This window comes from Phaseolus vulgaris, chromosome 11 (genome assembly GCF_000499845.2).
Source record: "Phaseolus vulgaris cultivar G19833 chromosome 11, P. vulgaris v2.0, whole genome shotgun sequence".
Taxonomy (NCBI): Eukaryota; Viridiplantae; Streptophyta; class Magnoliopsida; order Fabales; family Fabaceae; genus Phaseolus; species Phaseolus vulgaris.
The window spans coordinates 172,643-187,580 of NC_023749.2; the positions used below are offsets into that span (position 1 = coordinate 172,643).

At 34.4% G+C, this 14,938-nt stretch overlaps 4 protein-coding genes across 4 annotated transcripts; 2 read left to right on the top strand and 2 right to left on the bottom strand.

The window, feature by feature from the left end:
* Positions 1-951: 951 nt before the first annotated feature.
* LOC137818404 (GCN5-related N-acetyltransferase 10, chloroplastic) lies at positions 952-3,097 on the top strand. Its single transcript, XM_068621816.1, has 5 exons — positions 952-1,085; positions 1,197-1,899; positions 2,219-2,271; positions 2,532-2,702; positions 2,789-3,097. Exons 2-5 carry the CDS (start codon positions 1,504-1,506, stop codon positions 3,012-3,014), a joined length of 846 nt encoding a protein of 281 aa, XP_068477917.1. The 5' UTR covers positions 952-1,085; positions 1,197-1,503; the 3' UTR covers positions 3,015-3,097.
* A 1,051-nt stretch (positions 3,098-4,148) lies between these two features.
* On the bottom strand, positions 4,149-6,614 carry LOC137832439 (chloroplast envelope quinone oxidoreductase homolog). Its single transcript, XM_068640608.1, has 4 exons — positions 6,458-6,614; positions 6,229-6,373; positions 6,034-6,125; positions 4,149-5,021 (listed from the first exon to the last, which is right to left on the bottom strand). Exons 1-4 carry the CDS (start codon positions 6,542-6,544, stop codon positions 4,332-4,334), a joined length of 1,014 nt encoding a protein of 337 aa, XP_068496709.1. The 5' UTR covers positions 6,545-6,614; the 3' UTR covers positions 4,149-4,331.
* Positions 6,615-8,591: 1,977 nt separating this feature from the next.
* LOC137832449 (chloroplast envelope quinone oxidoreductase homolog) lies at positions 8,592-10,597 on the bottom strand. The gene is made up of 4 exons (XM_068640619.1): positions 10,378-10,597; positions 9,922-10,066; positions 9,759-9,850; positions 8,592-9,659 (listed from the first exon to the last, which is right to left on the bottom strand). Exons 1-4 carry the CDS (start codon positions 10,582-10,584, stop codon positions 8,970-8,972), a joined length of 1,134 nt encoding a protein of 377 aa, XP_068496720.1. The 5' UTR covers positions 10,585-10,597; the 3' UTR covers positions 8,592-8,969.
* A 2,476-nt stretch (positions 10,598-13,073) lies between these two features.
* LOC137832910 (uncharacterized) lies at positions 13,074-14,457 on the top strand. The gene is made up of 4 exons (XM_068641306.1): positions 13,074-13,635; positions 13,711-13,764; positions 13,851-13,976; positions 14,051-14,457. Exons 1-4 carry the CDS (start codon positions 13,276-13,278, stop codon positions 14,246-14,248), a joined length of 738 nt encoding a protein of 245 aa, XP_068497407.1. The 5' UTR covers positions 13,074-13,275; the 3' UTR covers positions 14,249-14,457.
* The last annotated feature ends 481 nt before the right edge of the window (positions 14,458-14,938 follow it).

Below are 14,938 nucleotides of genomic sequence, written 5' to 3' on the forward strand. Positions count from 1 at the left end.
AGGCCCAGACCCAGACCCAGGCCCATATACATACACATTTTATTTTCGATTATATTTTTTTTACCATACACAAGTAAGACAAAAATAAATAAATTTTAAGGTTTAATTTTGAGAAAAGAAAATCTAGTAAAGACATTATTTACCATTTTATATTTTTAAAATTATTTTTTTGTACTTTTCTTTTTAGTTAAATAGAAAATACTTTTTTCTCTTGACACAATTTACATGTGAGTTTTAAATATGTGCAATGAGTATGATAATTTTACATAAAAAAATGTTTGATTAAATTATAGTATAAGGTTGAAAAAGAAACAGAAATTATGGAATGGGTTGGGCCATGGGCCTGATGTTAGTAGCCGCAGAGATTGTGTAAGCATGGTTGTAACTTTGTCTCTCCCACGTTGGAGAACACATTCTTGTTACGTTGTTTTGCTTTGTCACTGTAATCATCGTATAATCTATTATCTGTAATCATTCTCTCGCTCTATTTGTGGTACTGGAGATTAGAAACAAGAAACAACTTCCTCGTGATGAATAGCAAATCCAATTGCTGTTCACACATTCTTCCCCATCCTAGGTCTTTCTTATTTTGTTTAAACCTCGAACTTTTCACAGTTATTATCATCATATGAAGATAAATAAATGTATAAATATTAAAATCATACAGATTTAACATATAATTAAATAAATTATACATCTTGTACATGATAACACAGTTACGGTTTTTGCTTGATGATGTTATTTTCTCTTATTGAATCATTAACATTGGTGATTAATTTTAAGTCTCTGTTTGATTGACATGTTGTTTACTTCTATTTTCGTGACACAATATGATGCATTGTATTTGGTGGATACATAACTTTTTGGCTTTCTTATTGTGTTTTGTCTTGATTTGTCCATCCTAAGTCATGAATGATAGTTAGAAATTTGTCAAGAAGTTCTGTTTTATTCAGTTCAAACATTACAAGAGAAAACCAAAAAGGGTCCCAAGGACTGAATTAGGATGATTCCAAACTGACTGTGAGATTGACCCTGTGACACTCCATAGTTACACTTAGTTAGAGGCAAACCAAACCGATGCCAATGTACGTGTGTGTATATTTGTTTCTGGGCTATAGATTCTTATGAGTGTGGTTGTTGTTGATGTTGATGTTTTGTGTGGAAAAATGTTTGATATTTTTTGTTGTGTGAAACAGAAATAGAAGATGATGGGAGTTGTCGCTTGAATATGGATTGTGAAGATGGAGTGAGATTGGAATTAAACTTGAGATTGAGAATGTAGTATGAAAAGTGGAAACGAAAATAGTAGTTTTCTTGGCTGAGATGAGTGCACGTGGCCACTGGATTTATGTGTAATTGGCAGCCACAATAACAGAAAAAAGAGAGGCCACACAAATAAATACCGATCCGAATTCTATATTTGATTTTGCGATATCAACCAAAAACCAAGCTGTGATGTATATGTAGCCTAACCTTGCTTGTGTTGGTTTGGTTCATGCATGAATGGCTCATATACTGGCGAGTAATCCCAATGCTTCACACAAACTTGTGTGCTCAAACTTGGGATACGGTGCTAGAAGAGGATCCAGAAGTGGTTCTTACAGAGTGGGAAGGAAAAGGCGAGGTGGGGGTTTGGTGTTGCAATGCAGCAGCAGCACAACCACAAGCACCACCAGTTCGCAACTACCTTGTGTTGATGAGGATGTGAGGTTGCAGATAGAGAATGGTAGCAGTGGAAAGCTGAAGCAGCAGTTTGAGTATTTGGCGTGTGAGTATGGATGGAGAGTAAGGAAGCTATTTGAAAACGCAGAAGAGATAAGAAAGGCATCTCAAGTTCAGGCCGAAGCATTTCATGTTCCTATCTCTATTTTCAACGACCTGTTCTTCCAATTCTTTCAGGTTCTGCTTCTCTCTTTTTCTTTTTTCTTCCTCCTTTTCCAATCAAACAAATCACTTCATTCTTTTGTATCAATTTTTAAAAAGAGTAAACAAAACAACTCTTGTTTTCGCTTTTCAAAAGGACACTTTCCACTAAATTTACTATTATATTTAAGGAGTATGAAATAAGTGTAAAAGAATGTGAAATTTAGTAAAAATTGCAGAAGCTTTCAATTCAACTACTGATTTGTGTGAAGCTGAGCTTTATATTTTCTGACCAGGCACCCACCCACCTCTTAATTATTCTGTTTTGTTTTTGTTTTTTGCCTTGAACCAATAGGCGGAAGTGCTTTCAGGGCTCCTTTACAAGCTTAAAAACTCACCACCTAATAGGTAAATTTGTCCTTTTCTTATGAATATTATAGTCAACAAATATGTGAACTTGTAATATAAAAGTACTTAAAAAGAGAAAAAAAATTGATGTATCATTCAATGACCTTTCTTGTGTTCACCTATTTATTTCTTAGTTATAACGCCACAATGTGACAATAGATATCAACCATAACAAGGATCATGTGCCATGCTAAAGAGTATTGAAATTTCAGCAACTGTTCTGTGAAACGTTAGACAGTAATGTGTGATATGTTATTCAGGTATGCTTGTTTGGTAGCTGAGGCAGCAAAAGATGATCAAGATTCAGCAAAACAGCTTGTGGGTGTCATAGATGTGACTGTCTTAAGAGACCAAAATGTGCTTCAACATCTTCCATCTGAAGCTGAAGAGTACCTTTACATATCAGGAATAGCAGTCTCCGAAACTTTCAGGTGATTAAGCACAATTTCATAATGAGTACATTGATCTTGCTGGTGTTGTTGTGAAGGTGTATTTAAGAAACTAATTGATAGCACAGGAGGAGGAAAATAGCGACTGCACTGTTGAAAGCCTGCGACATGCTTTCCATTTTGTGGGGTTTTGAGTTTCTTGCCCTTCGAGCCTATGAAGAAGATGTGGGTGCTCGCAAACTGTACGCAAATGCTGGGTACCAAGTGGTGTCTCGAGATCCACCGTGGACAAGTAATTGGATTGGAAAGAAATGTCGTGTTCTTATGATCAAAAGAACTAGTTTGCCTAAGTAGCTTAATTTAGAGTAGATATCTAAACAAAATAACTGTAATCAATAGTTGAATAGATTATAGTATGTGCTGGTGTGATTTGTTCATTATTTCTCACATTTCACCCCCTTTTCCTGTGAAAGACAAGATTCAATTAATTGACCACCCAAACTCCATTTCGAATCCCCCTTTTCCTTAATTTAATCAATAGCTTGGGTTTGAAGTTTGTTTCAAAGATCATTCACTGATTTTCAGATCTAATCACACAAATTAAATCTACAAAACCTACATGCCCATTCATAGACGTAATCAACAAATAAAGATTGTTAATTTTGCATTTCAAGTGAGAAGCCTTGGACTTGGCTCGTAATATGAGAAAGATGTTGGATCAGAAAGGCGTTGTATCACGCGAACATTGGATGAGGATCCACTAACGAGAAGACTAACTAATACTTGTTAGAAATTAAGTTCATAATCACTTGGTCTTATCATCTTCCTAAGAGAATTTATGAAAAATAAGCATTTATCAGGTATCAAGCTAAAGCAAACAAGTTCTAATTTAACCACGAGAAAAGGAAAGGAGAAAATGATCACAATCAATGAGCAACTTAATTTTTTGTGACATCAAACATGTAAAATGCTTATTGCTCATTTGGACGGAGGTTCACACGGACAATAACACGACACAGAAAGACATATAATCTTTACACATAATCTTTAAAATGTAGAACACGAAAACAGAAATCTATATATTATAAAATTATGAATTATACAAATTAATAAAGATTTATGTACATAAATATATTTAAGCTCTTTTTAGTAGAATGTTTCAATTTTTTTTAGTAAAAAGATGTTTTTTATGATTGATTCAAAAAGATTTATTTCTTATTTTTATAATCATACTAAAATTTAAACAATAAATTTAAGTTTTTAAAAAATTAATGTATTTTTCATTTTTAAAATTCTGTTATAATTGTCAAAAATCCAACAAATATTTTTTAATTAAACACTTCATTGATACGTGTATTCGACACGGACACGTCATTTAAGAAAAATGTCTACAACCCACCGTTAGTTCTATGAATCTGTTCATTTCACAGGGGATTCACCTTTTTACCCGTTTCCTTAAAAGCACAACTAAGTAGGACACAAGAAAAGTTGCCTGGTAAAGCATCCCATCATATACAAACAAATCAGAGTGTCAAAAACAGACAACAAATATTAACTTAAAATCCTTACAAGCATACAACACGCGCAGTTATTCATTATCATATGAGCTTTACACAAACCTTGTCCTGATATGTAGAAACCAGAGATTGAACAACTCAAAGCAAACTGTATCTATGGTTCCACAACGATTTTTCCAGTAGCATGGCCATCAATGCTCTTAGCCCAAGCATCTTCAGCTTTGCTCAAAGGAAACTTGGAGTCAATAACAGACTTAAGTTTCCCATCCTTCACTAGTTGGAGTAGATGTTCCAGGCCCTCACGCTGGACAGTTACTACAAATGGCACCAGCCGCTTCTTGGAAAAAGTAACTTTCTTCAGGGCAGCAGTCCACAACGAACTTGCATTAGGTGTTAAATCAACTACAACTGCCTTTTCAGTCAAATTAGGTTCAAAAGTTGACCAAGATATTCCAGTTGTACAGTGTATGACTGCGTCATATTTCCTACCAGATGGACTCTTGAGCGCTGCCCCCTCTGGAGTCCTGTAGTCAAGAACCTCATCGGCACCTAAACCCTTGACAAACTCAATGTTGCGAGCCCCACAAGTGGCTGTGACATGGGTGTTCCCTAGCTTTGCTAGTTGAACAGCATAGTGACCCACACCACCTGAAGCAGCAGTTACTAAAATGTTCCTGGTCTGGCCAGTCCCATCAAGCTTCACTCCTGCAATTTGAGTGAGGGCATCACGAGCTGTGAGTGCAGCTATAGGTAATGCTGCAGCTTCAGCAGCTGAGACTTCAGGTGGTCTGGAAGCTGTTATGCTCTCACTGGCCACAGCAAACTCAGCCAGTCCACCTCCATACTGACATTCAACACATACAACACAAAATGGGTATTAGGCAGTTGCCACCAGCATATGAATTGGAAAATATTCTTTGACTTGGAACAAGTTCAGGTATAACATGCCAATTATTTCACACTAGAATTTATCTGGCAACATCATATATTCTACATTTTACTAGTTTTTTATAGGCACAATACACTTTCATTCAAGGGGCAATAAGTGATTTCTTTTAAGCAAAAAGAAAAACATTGAAGCAGTATTATTATGTGACTAAGAAAGGATGAGCTTTGGCATGATGTAAGATTGCTTTCTAAATATGATTGTATAATAATTAAGAAAGCCTTACTGTTCAAGTGGCAAACATGTTTTGCAACATTCTATAAGGTCCTAATTTAATTTTTGTGGATTCCACGTATGACATCACTCTTAATACCTTTTTGTAGTTTTTACTCTAATAGAAGAGTCTTATAAGATTCACACTCTCGTTTTTATTTGGTTATTGGTAGAAATATATATTAAATAATTTTGTATTCTTATGAAAAAAGAAAACCCTAAGTGTTATGTTTCATACATGTCAGCATACTCGGAAGTTCTTATAAAACTCAAGAAAAATGATACATCATCGATAATTTTGCTCCAGTATACAACTCTCTTTGCCTAAAATTTCAATTTTTGTAAGAAATGACAAAAATACCTTCTTTTATATCATCAATTAGAGGTTGTATAGTGGAGCTCAATATATCATTGCTCTAAAACTCAATACTTAATCTTATGCCCAATGTATAAGACAATGTTTTGGTGGTTGTAGTTTTGACATACAAAAACTATAAGAGCAGTAACAGCGAGTATCTTGTATAACAACGACTATCTATGAAGCTCTACTTCTTTTGCCAACAAAGATGTTCGTGAAACAGCAAATTAAGATGGTGGTGGTTCCAAAAAAATTGATTCAAGTTTCCCTCCTTCTTAAAGCTGTTTAGGGTTGCAATTAGAAGTTAAAAGGAGTGAAAGAAAGAGAAAATTGAATTACTTGATGAGTGAGTTTAGTAAGGACTTTGTCGCCAACTTTGAAATCTTTGACTTGCGGTCCGATCTCAACGATTTCTCCAGCGACATCGGTGCCTGACAGTGATGGCGATGAAGCAGAAAAAAGAATGGAAATTATTCATGATTATGAATAGCAATGAAAAAAAGAAAGTGAATGAATGAATGAATGGAAGCATACAAGGAATGTGGGGAAAGGATCTGGGCAAAAACAAAGGGCGCAGAAGACCCTTCTGAATCTTCCAATCAATGGGGTTGATGCTGGTTGCTTCCAATTTCAGCAAAACCTCATTTGTCTTGGGAGTGGGAACGCCAACTTGAACGTGCTGATGGTGGAAATGAAGAAATTAGGTTAAATTGAAAGGAAGTGAATTGAATTGAACAGAACAGAAAGAGAGGAAGGTGAAAACCTTGAGGCCGGCGGCGCCGCCGCCGTAAGCGTCGTAGTGAAGCGCGTTCATGAGATCGGGAGTGGTGGTTGCGCTTCTCGTTGTCATCTCTTCTTACTCTCTCGCTCACTCACAGATTACAACTTCAATTCTTTTTCTTATTATTGTTCTAATTATCCATTTATAATTACTTATTTAAGTATTTTTCATTTTTTACTCAAAATTATATTAATTTTAAAATTTTAATTTCTAATTAGTAAATAAAGAGTTAATAGATTTATTTTATTTAAAGTTGTAATTATTAATTTTAGTTATTTAAGAATTGCGCTTTACTATTTAATAGTTGATAAATATTATTTATTTTGCTTTACTAAGAGTTTTTTTTTAAATTATAAAATTTATAATTAATTGAATACATTTATTGCAATTGAAATTATAAATATTAAACAAATGCATTGCAATGTAATATTTTTATCATACAGTGTTATATGGTTTTAAGCATTTGAATGAGATTATGAAAATTCATTTCTAATGTTTGCGTACCAAGCAACATTGTTTTATATTCGTATCTATTAATTAAATGAATTAAAAAATCATATTATTTATTATACTATAAGAATAGAAGTGTTACAAGCAGAATATAAATATTTTAATATTAAAGTAAAGAGTTTATAAATAGAAAAAAATATTTATTTAAGTTTTATTTTTAAAAATCAGCATCTCTTTTAAAACTTTTTTTCTTTCTCTTTCTTCGACTCCTTTCTAAAGATCTCAAAAATTAGTTTATGATTTTGAAGATCAAAGTTTGTTATTGAATTCCCAGTAAAAAATAAATCAAGTTTATATAATAATTTTTTTTTAAAGTAAATTTCTCTCTACTCCTCTTTTATGAGTCATGAATGAGAAATTATGCATGTGTTTACCATAAAGTATGTTGCATGTAGTGTTTTTAGAGTTAAAATGAGTCTCTATTAGTCTAGGGTCATAAAGATAGTTAATATTATTTAGTGAGTTTTTTTGTCTGAATTTTTTACCAAACATTCATCATGTATTGAGTTTTGATTGAGATTTGAGCCCCAAATTTTTCTCACAAGATTTATAATAATTTTTTTATTCATCATTGCCAAGACCAAAAGAAATGTCGATTTGTGTGTGAAATTGTTTGATATTTTTTTTAAGTGAATACTCATCTGTTTAACCTGGAATTTGTCAGGTTTTGTCCCAAATTCAATCGATATTATTACATGGAATTCCAACAAAAAAATTATTTCGGAATAATTTTTCAGAAATTTTGTGAAAACCAAGACTATCCTCTACCAAATTGTGTGAAATTTCACCATACTTTCTACAATTTTGTTATGGGTCCATACTATGTTGAAAAATTCCTATGCAAGTACTTTCATATGTTGTTTGCATCAAGCTAAGGAGTTACGTCCATAAACAAAACACAAAAATGAGATATAGGGTAGAAAAGTCAGGTCGTTTTGTTTTTAGAAAACCAGTTTTGTTCACTCTTGGTGAGGGACTTACTGCGCCTTATTCCTTGGGTCTTTTAGTCTGAAACTTTTACAAGAGATTCGTCATTGTGTATATTGAGATTTGGATGAGATTAAAGCCCCAACTTCTGTGTAATAATTTTTTATTCATCATTGACCGGACTAAAATAAATGTTCTTTAATTCGTTGGACGAACCAAAACACTGAGCAAGTAAGGGTTTTCTAAAGTCTAAAAAAACATTTTTAAATATTTCTAAAAGTTAAAAATGTATTTATCTTTATTTTTTTATACTTGAAAATGACAAGTATATTGTATTTGAACATTTTTATAATATAACGTATGATAAATTTTTAATTTATTCATATTTGATTTAAGTTGAATTTATAATAACTATTTCGAAGGAAATAAATATTATATTAAAATGTATATTATATCTATTATAATTAATTTTTTGTTTTATATTTGTATATTAAAGAGTATGGTTAAAGAGTATTTCTATGTTTATTTATTAATTTTATGTGTGCATTACATATATAAATATAAGCACATTAAAAAGTAACATATGAAGCATTAACATATAGTGAATTTATGATGATGAATTCAAATTACTCACTTTTTTTTAGAGAAACAAGAAACACAAGTAAAGTAACAACCTGAATTACAAAAGGAATCAAACTAAAAGTTTGTATATGAATGAGGAAGAAAAAAACTTGAAAAATAACATAAACAACCGAATTACAGTATGATATGCAGGACCAGTTATACCATAGACTCATACCATATTTCCAAGCTTATAAACTACAGTAATAATACCTTTACAATCTACTCATTAGGTATTTTAACATGTAATTTTATAACCATCACATCATTCCCCGTATCTCAATCAATTTTCTTTACACATCCACTCGTACCTTAATCCAAACAGACTTACTTTTTCACACTTTCTTCTCACAATCTTCCTCTCTCACACCCTTAACAATATGAGAAATGAAGTTGTAGACTCATAGAAGTTTTCAATATATCACTTTTCTATAAACTATGGCTCCACAATAATTTTTCCAGTGGCATGACCATCAAGGCTCTTAGCCCAAGCATCTTGTGCTTTGGTGAGAGGAAACTTGGAGTCAATAAGAGACTTCAGTTTCCCATCCTTCAATAGCTGAACCAGATTCTCCAGGCCCTCACGCTTCACAACTACAAAAAATGGCACCAAACGCTTCTTCGAAAAACTAATTTTCTTCAGAGCAGCAGTGATAAATGAAGATGGATTAGGAGTTAATTCAACTACCACTGCCTTTTCACTCAAATTAGGTTCAAAAATTGACCAAGCTATTCCGGATGTGCAGTTTATCACTGCATCGTATTTTCTACCAGATGGACTTTTCAGGGCTGCACCCTCCGGAGTCCTGTAATCAACAACCTCATCGGCGCCTAAGCCCTTCACAACCTCAATGTTCCGAGCTCCACAGGTGGCGGTCACATGGTGGTTCCCTAGTTTCGCTAGCTGAACAGCATAGTGACCCACACCACCTGAAGCAGCAGTTACCAGAACGTTCTTGGGTTTGTCAGTGCCATCGAGCTTCAATCCTGCAATTTGAATTAGGGCATCGCGAGCTGTGAGGGCGGCAATAGGTAACGCTGCAGCTTCAGCCGCCGAGACTTCCGGTGGCCGGGAAGCTGTTAGGCTCTCACTGGCCACAGCAAACTCCGCCATTCCACCTCCATACTGCGATTTCGTAATTCACCATACACAACACAAAAAAACACAGAATTAAACACTGATAGTATTTGCAGTTGAGATGAGATGAGATGAGAGGTGAATTACTCGAGTATTGAGCAGAGCAAGGACTTTGTCTCCAACTTTGAAATCTTTGACCTGTGGTCCGATCTGAACGACCTCTCCGGCGATATCGGTGCCTGGAAGCAAGAGATTGTTAGAGGTGAATAGGAGAAAAGAATGAATGGGAGAGATGAGAAAAGATGCATACAAGGTGTATGAGGAAAGTTTCCGGGGAAAAACAAAGGTCTCAGCAAACCCTTCTGTATCTTCCAATCCAACGGGTTAATGCTAACCGCTTCCACTTTCACTAAAACCTCCTTCTTCTTTGGACTCGGAATCCCAACTTCAACCTCCTGCTTACAAACAACACAATATGCCAACTAATTAATCACTTTTGTTCCAATTAAACAACACTAATAACATTACTTAATGAATTAATCATAATATTCTTCTATGCACGACGAGTTGGTAGACTCGACGTGAGAGAAGTGTGTTGTGTTGAAGACGAGTTGGTAGACTCGACGTGAGAGAAGTGTGTTGCGTTGAAGACGAGTTGGTAGACTCGACGTGAGAGAAGTATGTTGTGTTGAAGACGAGTTGGTAGACTCGACGTGTGTTGTGTTGAAGATTTTATATCGACTAGTAAGATAAGAAAGCAACAAACCTTCAATCCTGCTGAACCTCCCCCGTACTTCTCGTACTGAATAGCGTTCATCACATTCTTTGTCATCTCTTCACAATTATTTTCTTCTAAGACTATTCGTTTCAGAAATGTATTGGTTGCTTTCTCACAACTTTGGCTTATAAAAGCTACATTTTTGTTTGACAAATCATTTTTTGATGGTAGGGACAAATGATATTCTTCCTCCATTTCGGCTCAAAGCTTCAAAACTATAGGTGGCATGTTCATAACCATGTATATTCATTATTTATTTTTTTATTATTAGATGTTAATGAATTATATGGCTTCCTTTTTCACACCTGATCACTGACCAGAATGGTCTTCTGTAAATAGTAGTCGTTGTGCTCGTGCTTAAGAAATTTCAATATATACCCACCAGAATAGTCGTCTTTTCAATTTTTTATAAATAAATTATAGTTTAATATTTTTACCTTGGGAAATCTTTATAATAACATTAATGACAATTTCAACAATTAGAGTAATACTCAGGACCACAAAGTAAAAGAAATAAGATTTTTGTGAAAGGCACGAAAAACTGAGACCCCACTGAACTGCAGAAGAGTGTTTGTGGACTTTGACAAAGGGTGACGTATTCTTTGTATTCTATAAAACTTATTTGTCTTTTGGATTCAAAGGAAAAAAAACCCATCTACAAGTACCAAAATAAAACAACTGCTACTTATTTATGCATCAAATTATACTAGTTAGTATTTTATGATAGTAGAGTTTCACCTTCTCACAATACGAATCGATTGAAGAATTTTTTTCATCCTTGAATCTTAGTTGCATGCACGAAAAATCGCTGAATCACGAAATAAAATGATTTCGTATTGTGTGAATTAGTATGAATTTAAAAAAATGAGTAAATAAAAAAAGATAGATAACATTTGTTAATAACATGATTATGATTGTTTTGGTGAAATTATATAATATATATATATAATTTATTGTATTCCTTCTTAATTTCTTTCTGCATCCAATGTCCTTATCTCTAGTCGATGTGGGATCTCCAACACACCCTCCTCACGCCGAGAGTGATAGATAGAAGCTCGTGCGTGGGTGGCCTGATAAGGCCAACAAATACTCGCTAGAATAGGCTCGAAATGGCTCTGATACCATATTACGAAGTGAACTTTAAGCCTAACTCAACCCCATAAAACCGGCTCAGTAAGGTGAGGTTTGCACCCATTTATATATTATGAAATATCCTTATCTCTAGTCGATGTGGGATCTCCAACAGTCTTCTTGTCTTGTTAAACATCAGATTTCAAAGCATATTATTCTACAAGGAATTCTTAAAAATATTCTTTACCTGATATTTTTCATAATACTATTACTGATTTATCTTCTAAACCTCAACTATAGCATTCCTGTCATAGACATGCATCTTTTACTATTGTTCATTGAGTTATGAAGTCTGTAATATACCTTCCAAAAATTAAAATATTCCTGTGATAGTGTGCTATTGCTAAGACTCATTAGTTACTTTTTACTGCTCTTTACCTTGTTTTTCTATTTTACATTTAAGGACCATCCATGTAGACTGCTTCTAATGGTTTCCATTACTATATTGTGTGTGGATGCTTACTCTTGTTACACTTGGATATGTCTTCTACAATTTAAATCACAAGTTTGCTATGAAATGTTTTCATTCGTTTCAAAAAATCAAATTGGATGTGTGCTACATAGCTTACAATCTGACAAAGTTAAGGAGTTTTTATTTATTACTTTATATCTCCATGATAATGGCATATAACATCATTGTATATGTCTATACACACAAAACATAATGACTCCATTGAAAAAAAAAATATAAACATATAACTGAAACTAGTTTACCTCTCTTATCACTTGCTTCTTTACCTCTAAATTTTTGGGATTAGGCTTTTCTCACAACTACTACTATCATTAACATTTTATCCACCATTAATTTTCAAAATCGTAGTCCTTATGAAAGACCTTTTCACAAGAAACCTACCTATAATTTGCTAAAGACTTTTTGGTTGTGTTTGTTACATTATAATCATCGTAAATTTGATTTTTATATATTTTCTTGGATTATAGTGCTAGTAAGAAGAAATGTGTATTCTCTTACCATTTTCAATGAGCTTTTTTGGGTTAGTTATGATAGGATAATAATTTGTTTTCTTTAATTTTTAGTTATGTAGCACAGACACTGACACGACGAACACTCATACAACACAAATACGTAAAATCTCTAAAATGTAGGACACGGAGACACATATCTATATATTATATAATTATAAATTATATAAATTGACAATAAAAATTTATGTGCACAAGTATGTTTCAGATTATTTTTTTGAGCAGAAAGATATTTTTCAAGTTCACAAGGATTTGTTTTTTATTTTTATAATCATAATAACAATTTATAAAATAAAGTTTGAATTATACAATAAAAAATTAATTTATTTTTCCTTTTTAAAATTGTATTAGAACCGTACTATAATTGTCATAAATCTAACAAATACTTTTTGAATTGGACATTTCACGGATACGTGTCCTACAGGTGTCATACGAGTGTCGATATCCGATACGAGTATCGGACATCGACACGTCATTTAAGAGGAATGTCCGAACTTTATATGAAGGTCTAAATAAAAATATTTTATTTTTTATATAAAAATTTAAAAACATGAATAGTTTAGGTGTTGTTTGGTTTAGATGGTAGTAGAAGATAATGGGTGAATTGGAATTAAGGAGAAGAGATTAATAGAAAGAAAAAATAAAAAAACAGAAGAAAATATAATATAATAATTATGGTGATAGAGGAAAATAGAGATACATAACATAGGGCGAGGTGAGGAGAGCTAAGGTGAAGGAGGGGATGAGAGGAGCGTGAAGTGCGTGACCAACAAAATGATAGCCGGTACTGTGCCTGTGCGGTGGCAACCACCCAACGTTAGGTTTAGGGCTGAGTCTGCGGTGAAGAGAAGAGGGAGTGTGGTGGTGAAAGCCTTCGGTAATGGAGATGGAAAAGGTAGAGACATGGGTAGGGTTTGGAGGGAGGCCTGGAGAACTGCCAACGACGGCTTTGAGCGCTTCGTCTTCGAAGCCAGGAAGACTGCCGAGCGCATCGACCGCCGCTACGCCCTGTCGCGCCGTCTCTCCTCCGTCGCCAGCGCCGCCGCCGACCGAGCCCGCGAGATTGATCGTGAGTTTGAGATTGGACAGCGGTACCGCACTTTCAGCATCGATTTCCAACGGAACTTGCCCAAGGTGAGTGTGCCTGTTTGTTTTGGTGATTTGGTTTGATGGATGGATTGATTTGACTGTGATTTTGCACTGGTGCAGTACAGGAAGCAGCTCAACGACTTTCTCGATAGTCCTATCGGAAAGAGCTTCGCTGTAAGTAAATTCGCCCTTATTCTATCAGTGTATAACACAACCATGTCTTGTTTCACTCTTAATTTGAAGTGGTTATGGTTGCTTAGACGCTTTTCTTCATCTGGTTCGCGCTCTCTGGTTGGCTTTTTCGCATTCTCGTAATCGCAACATGGGTACTTCCATTTGCTGGGCCTCTTCTCATTGGAACATTGGCCAACTCCTTAGTCATCAAGGTACCCATCACATCCCATTGTTCTCAATCTCTGCTACTTCATAATGTGTTAAAATTGAAATTGAAATTGGACAGGGATCCTGTCCGGCTTGCAAGATGCAATTTGCTGGCTACAAGAACCAAGTAATTCGATGTACAGGCTGTGGCAACATTGTGTGGCAACCTAAAGGTGGTAAAGGGGATTTCTTTTCAGGAGGAGGAGGTGGTGGTGGTGGTAGAACCAACCCCAAATCAGGACCTGACATTATTGATGTCGACTTTGAGGAGAAGTGAAGTGACCTACCAATCCATTTCGCTCTGTTAAACGCAATATTTTTTCTTTCTTTCTTTCTGTCTTGCCATTTTTCTCTACAATTCTACTTTGTTTTTACATACCAAGTTAGTTCACATCTATGCACCTGTAAATTTTTTTCTCTTCATGTTATGAGTACAAGAAATGGGATACCAAACAAAAAGAATAAAATAGACATTTATGCCTGTTCTGAATGAGTGCAAACATCTTGGGGAACCATACCATCTTGTTATCTCTGTAGAAAACAGCATTGGTTAGGTAAGCTAGGTAGAATAATTTTTTCGTCAAATTCTTTGGATTAGCGATTGTCACCCACGTCATAGATGAAGCATATTGTCATCAATTGGACCTGGTGCACCTTGCCCCTTTCTCCTTGAGGTTTTTAAATATTTGAGATGAGTGTTATAAGCATTTCAATACAATTTCTGTATTTTTGGATATCTTTCGCATGTTTTCAGTTTCCCGCGTATTTCTCTATATTTTTCCTCAAATCTAAGTCTCTTTTCTAGAAATAACGTGAGTTGAATAAAAAACAACACATGAAAAATGTCTAAAAAATAAGGGTCAAGGCTGGAGGTTTAAAATTTCCAATTTCGTTTCTCTTGATTGTGTATTATGCATAAATGGATCTCTCTCCCTTACAATCTTTTTCATTTTTAATCAACGCTACA

Excerpts from the sequence above, each read along its gene's own strand:
- LOC137818404 (XM_068621816.1), top strand. The coding sequence starts at position 1,504 with ATGGCTCATATACTGGCGAGTAATCCCAATGCTTCACACAAACTTGTG. Across the intron at positions 2,272-2,531 it reads AAAAACTCACCACCTAATAG|GTATGCTTGTTTGGTAGCTG; the intron begins GTAAATTTGTCC and ends TATGTTATTCAG. Across the intron at positions 2,703-2,788 it reads GCAGTCTCCGAAACTTTCAG|GAGGAGGAAAATAGCGACTG; the intron begins GTGATTAAGCAC and ends TTGATAGCACAG.
- LOC137832439 (XM_068640608.1), bottom strand. The coding sequence starts at position 6,544 with ATGACAACGAGAAGCGCAACCACCACTCCCGATCTCATGAACGCGCTT. Across the intron at positions 6,374-6,457 it reads GCGGCGCCGCCGGCCTCAAG|CACGTTCAAGTTGGCGTTCC; the intron begins GTTTTCACCTTC and ends TTCCACCATCAG. Across the intron at positions 6,126-6,228 it reads ATCCTTTCCCCACATTCCTT|GCACCGATGTCGCTGGAGAA; the intron begins GTATGCTTCCAT and ends CATCACTGTCAG.
- LOC137832449 (XM_068640619.1), bottom strand. The coding sequence starts at position 10,584 with ATGGAGGAAGAATATCATTTGTCCCTACCATCAAAAAATGATTTGTCA. Across the intron at positions 9,851-9,921 it reads AAACTTTCCTCATACACCTT|GCACCGATATCGCCGGAGAG; the intron begins GTATGCATCTTT and ends TCTTGCTTCCAG. Across the intron at positions 9,660-9,758 it reads TTGCTCTGCTCAATACTCGA|TATGGAGGTGGAATGGCGGA; the intron begins GTAATTCACCTC and ends ACGAAATCGCAG.
- LOC137832910 (XM_068641306.1), top strand. The coding sequence starts at position 13,276 with ATGATAGCCGGTACTGTGCCTGTGCGGTGGCAACCACCCAACGTTAGG. Across the intron at positions 13,636-13,710 it reads TCCAACGGAACTTGCCCAAG|TACAGGAAGCAGCTCAACGA; the intron begins GTGAGTGTGCCT and ends GCACTGGTGCAG. Across the intron at positions 13,977-14,050 it reads CCAACTCCTTAGTCATCAAG|GGATCCTGTCCGGCTTGCAA; the intron begins GTACCCATCACA and ends GAAATTGGACAG.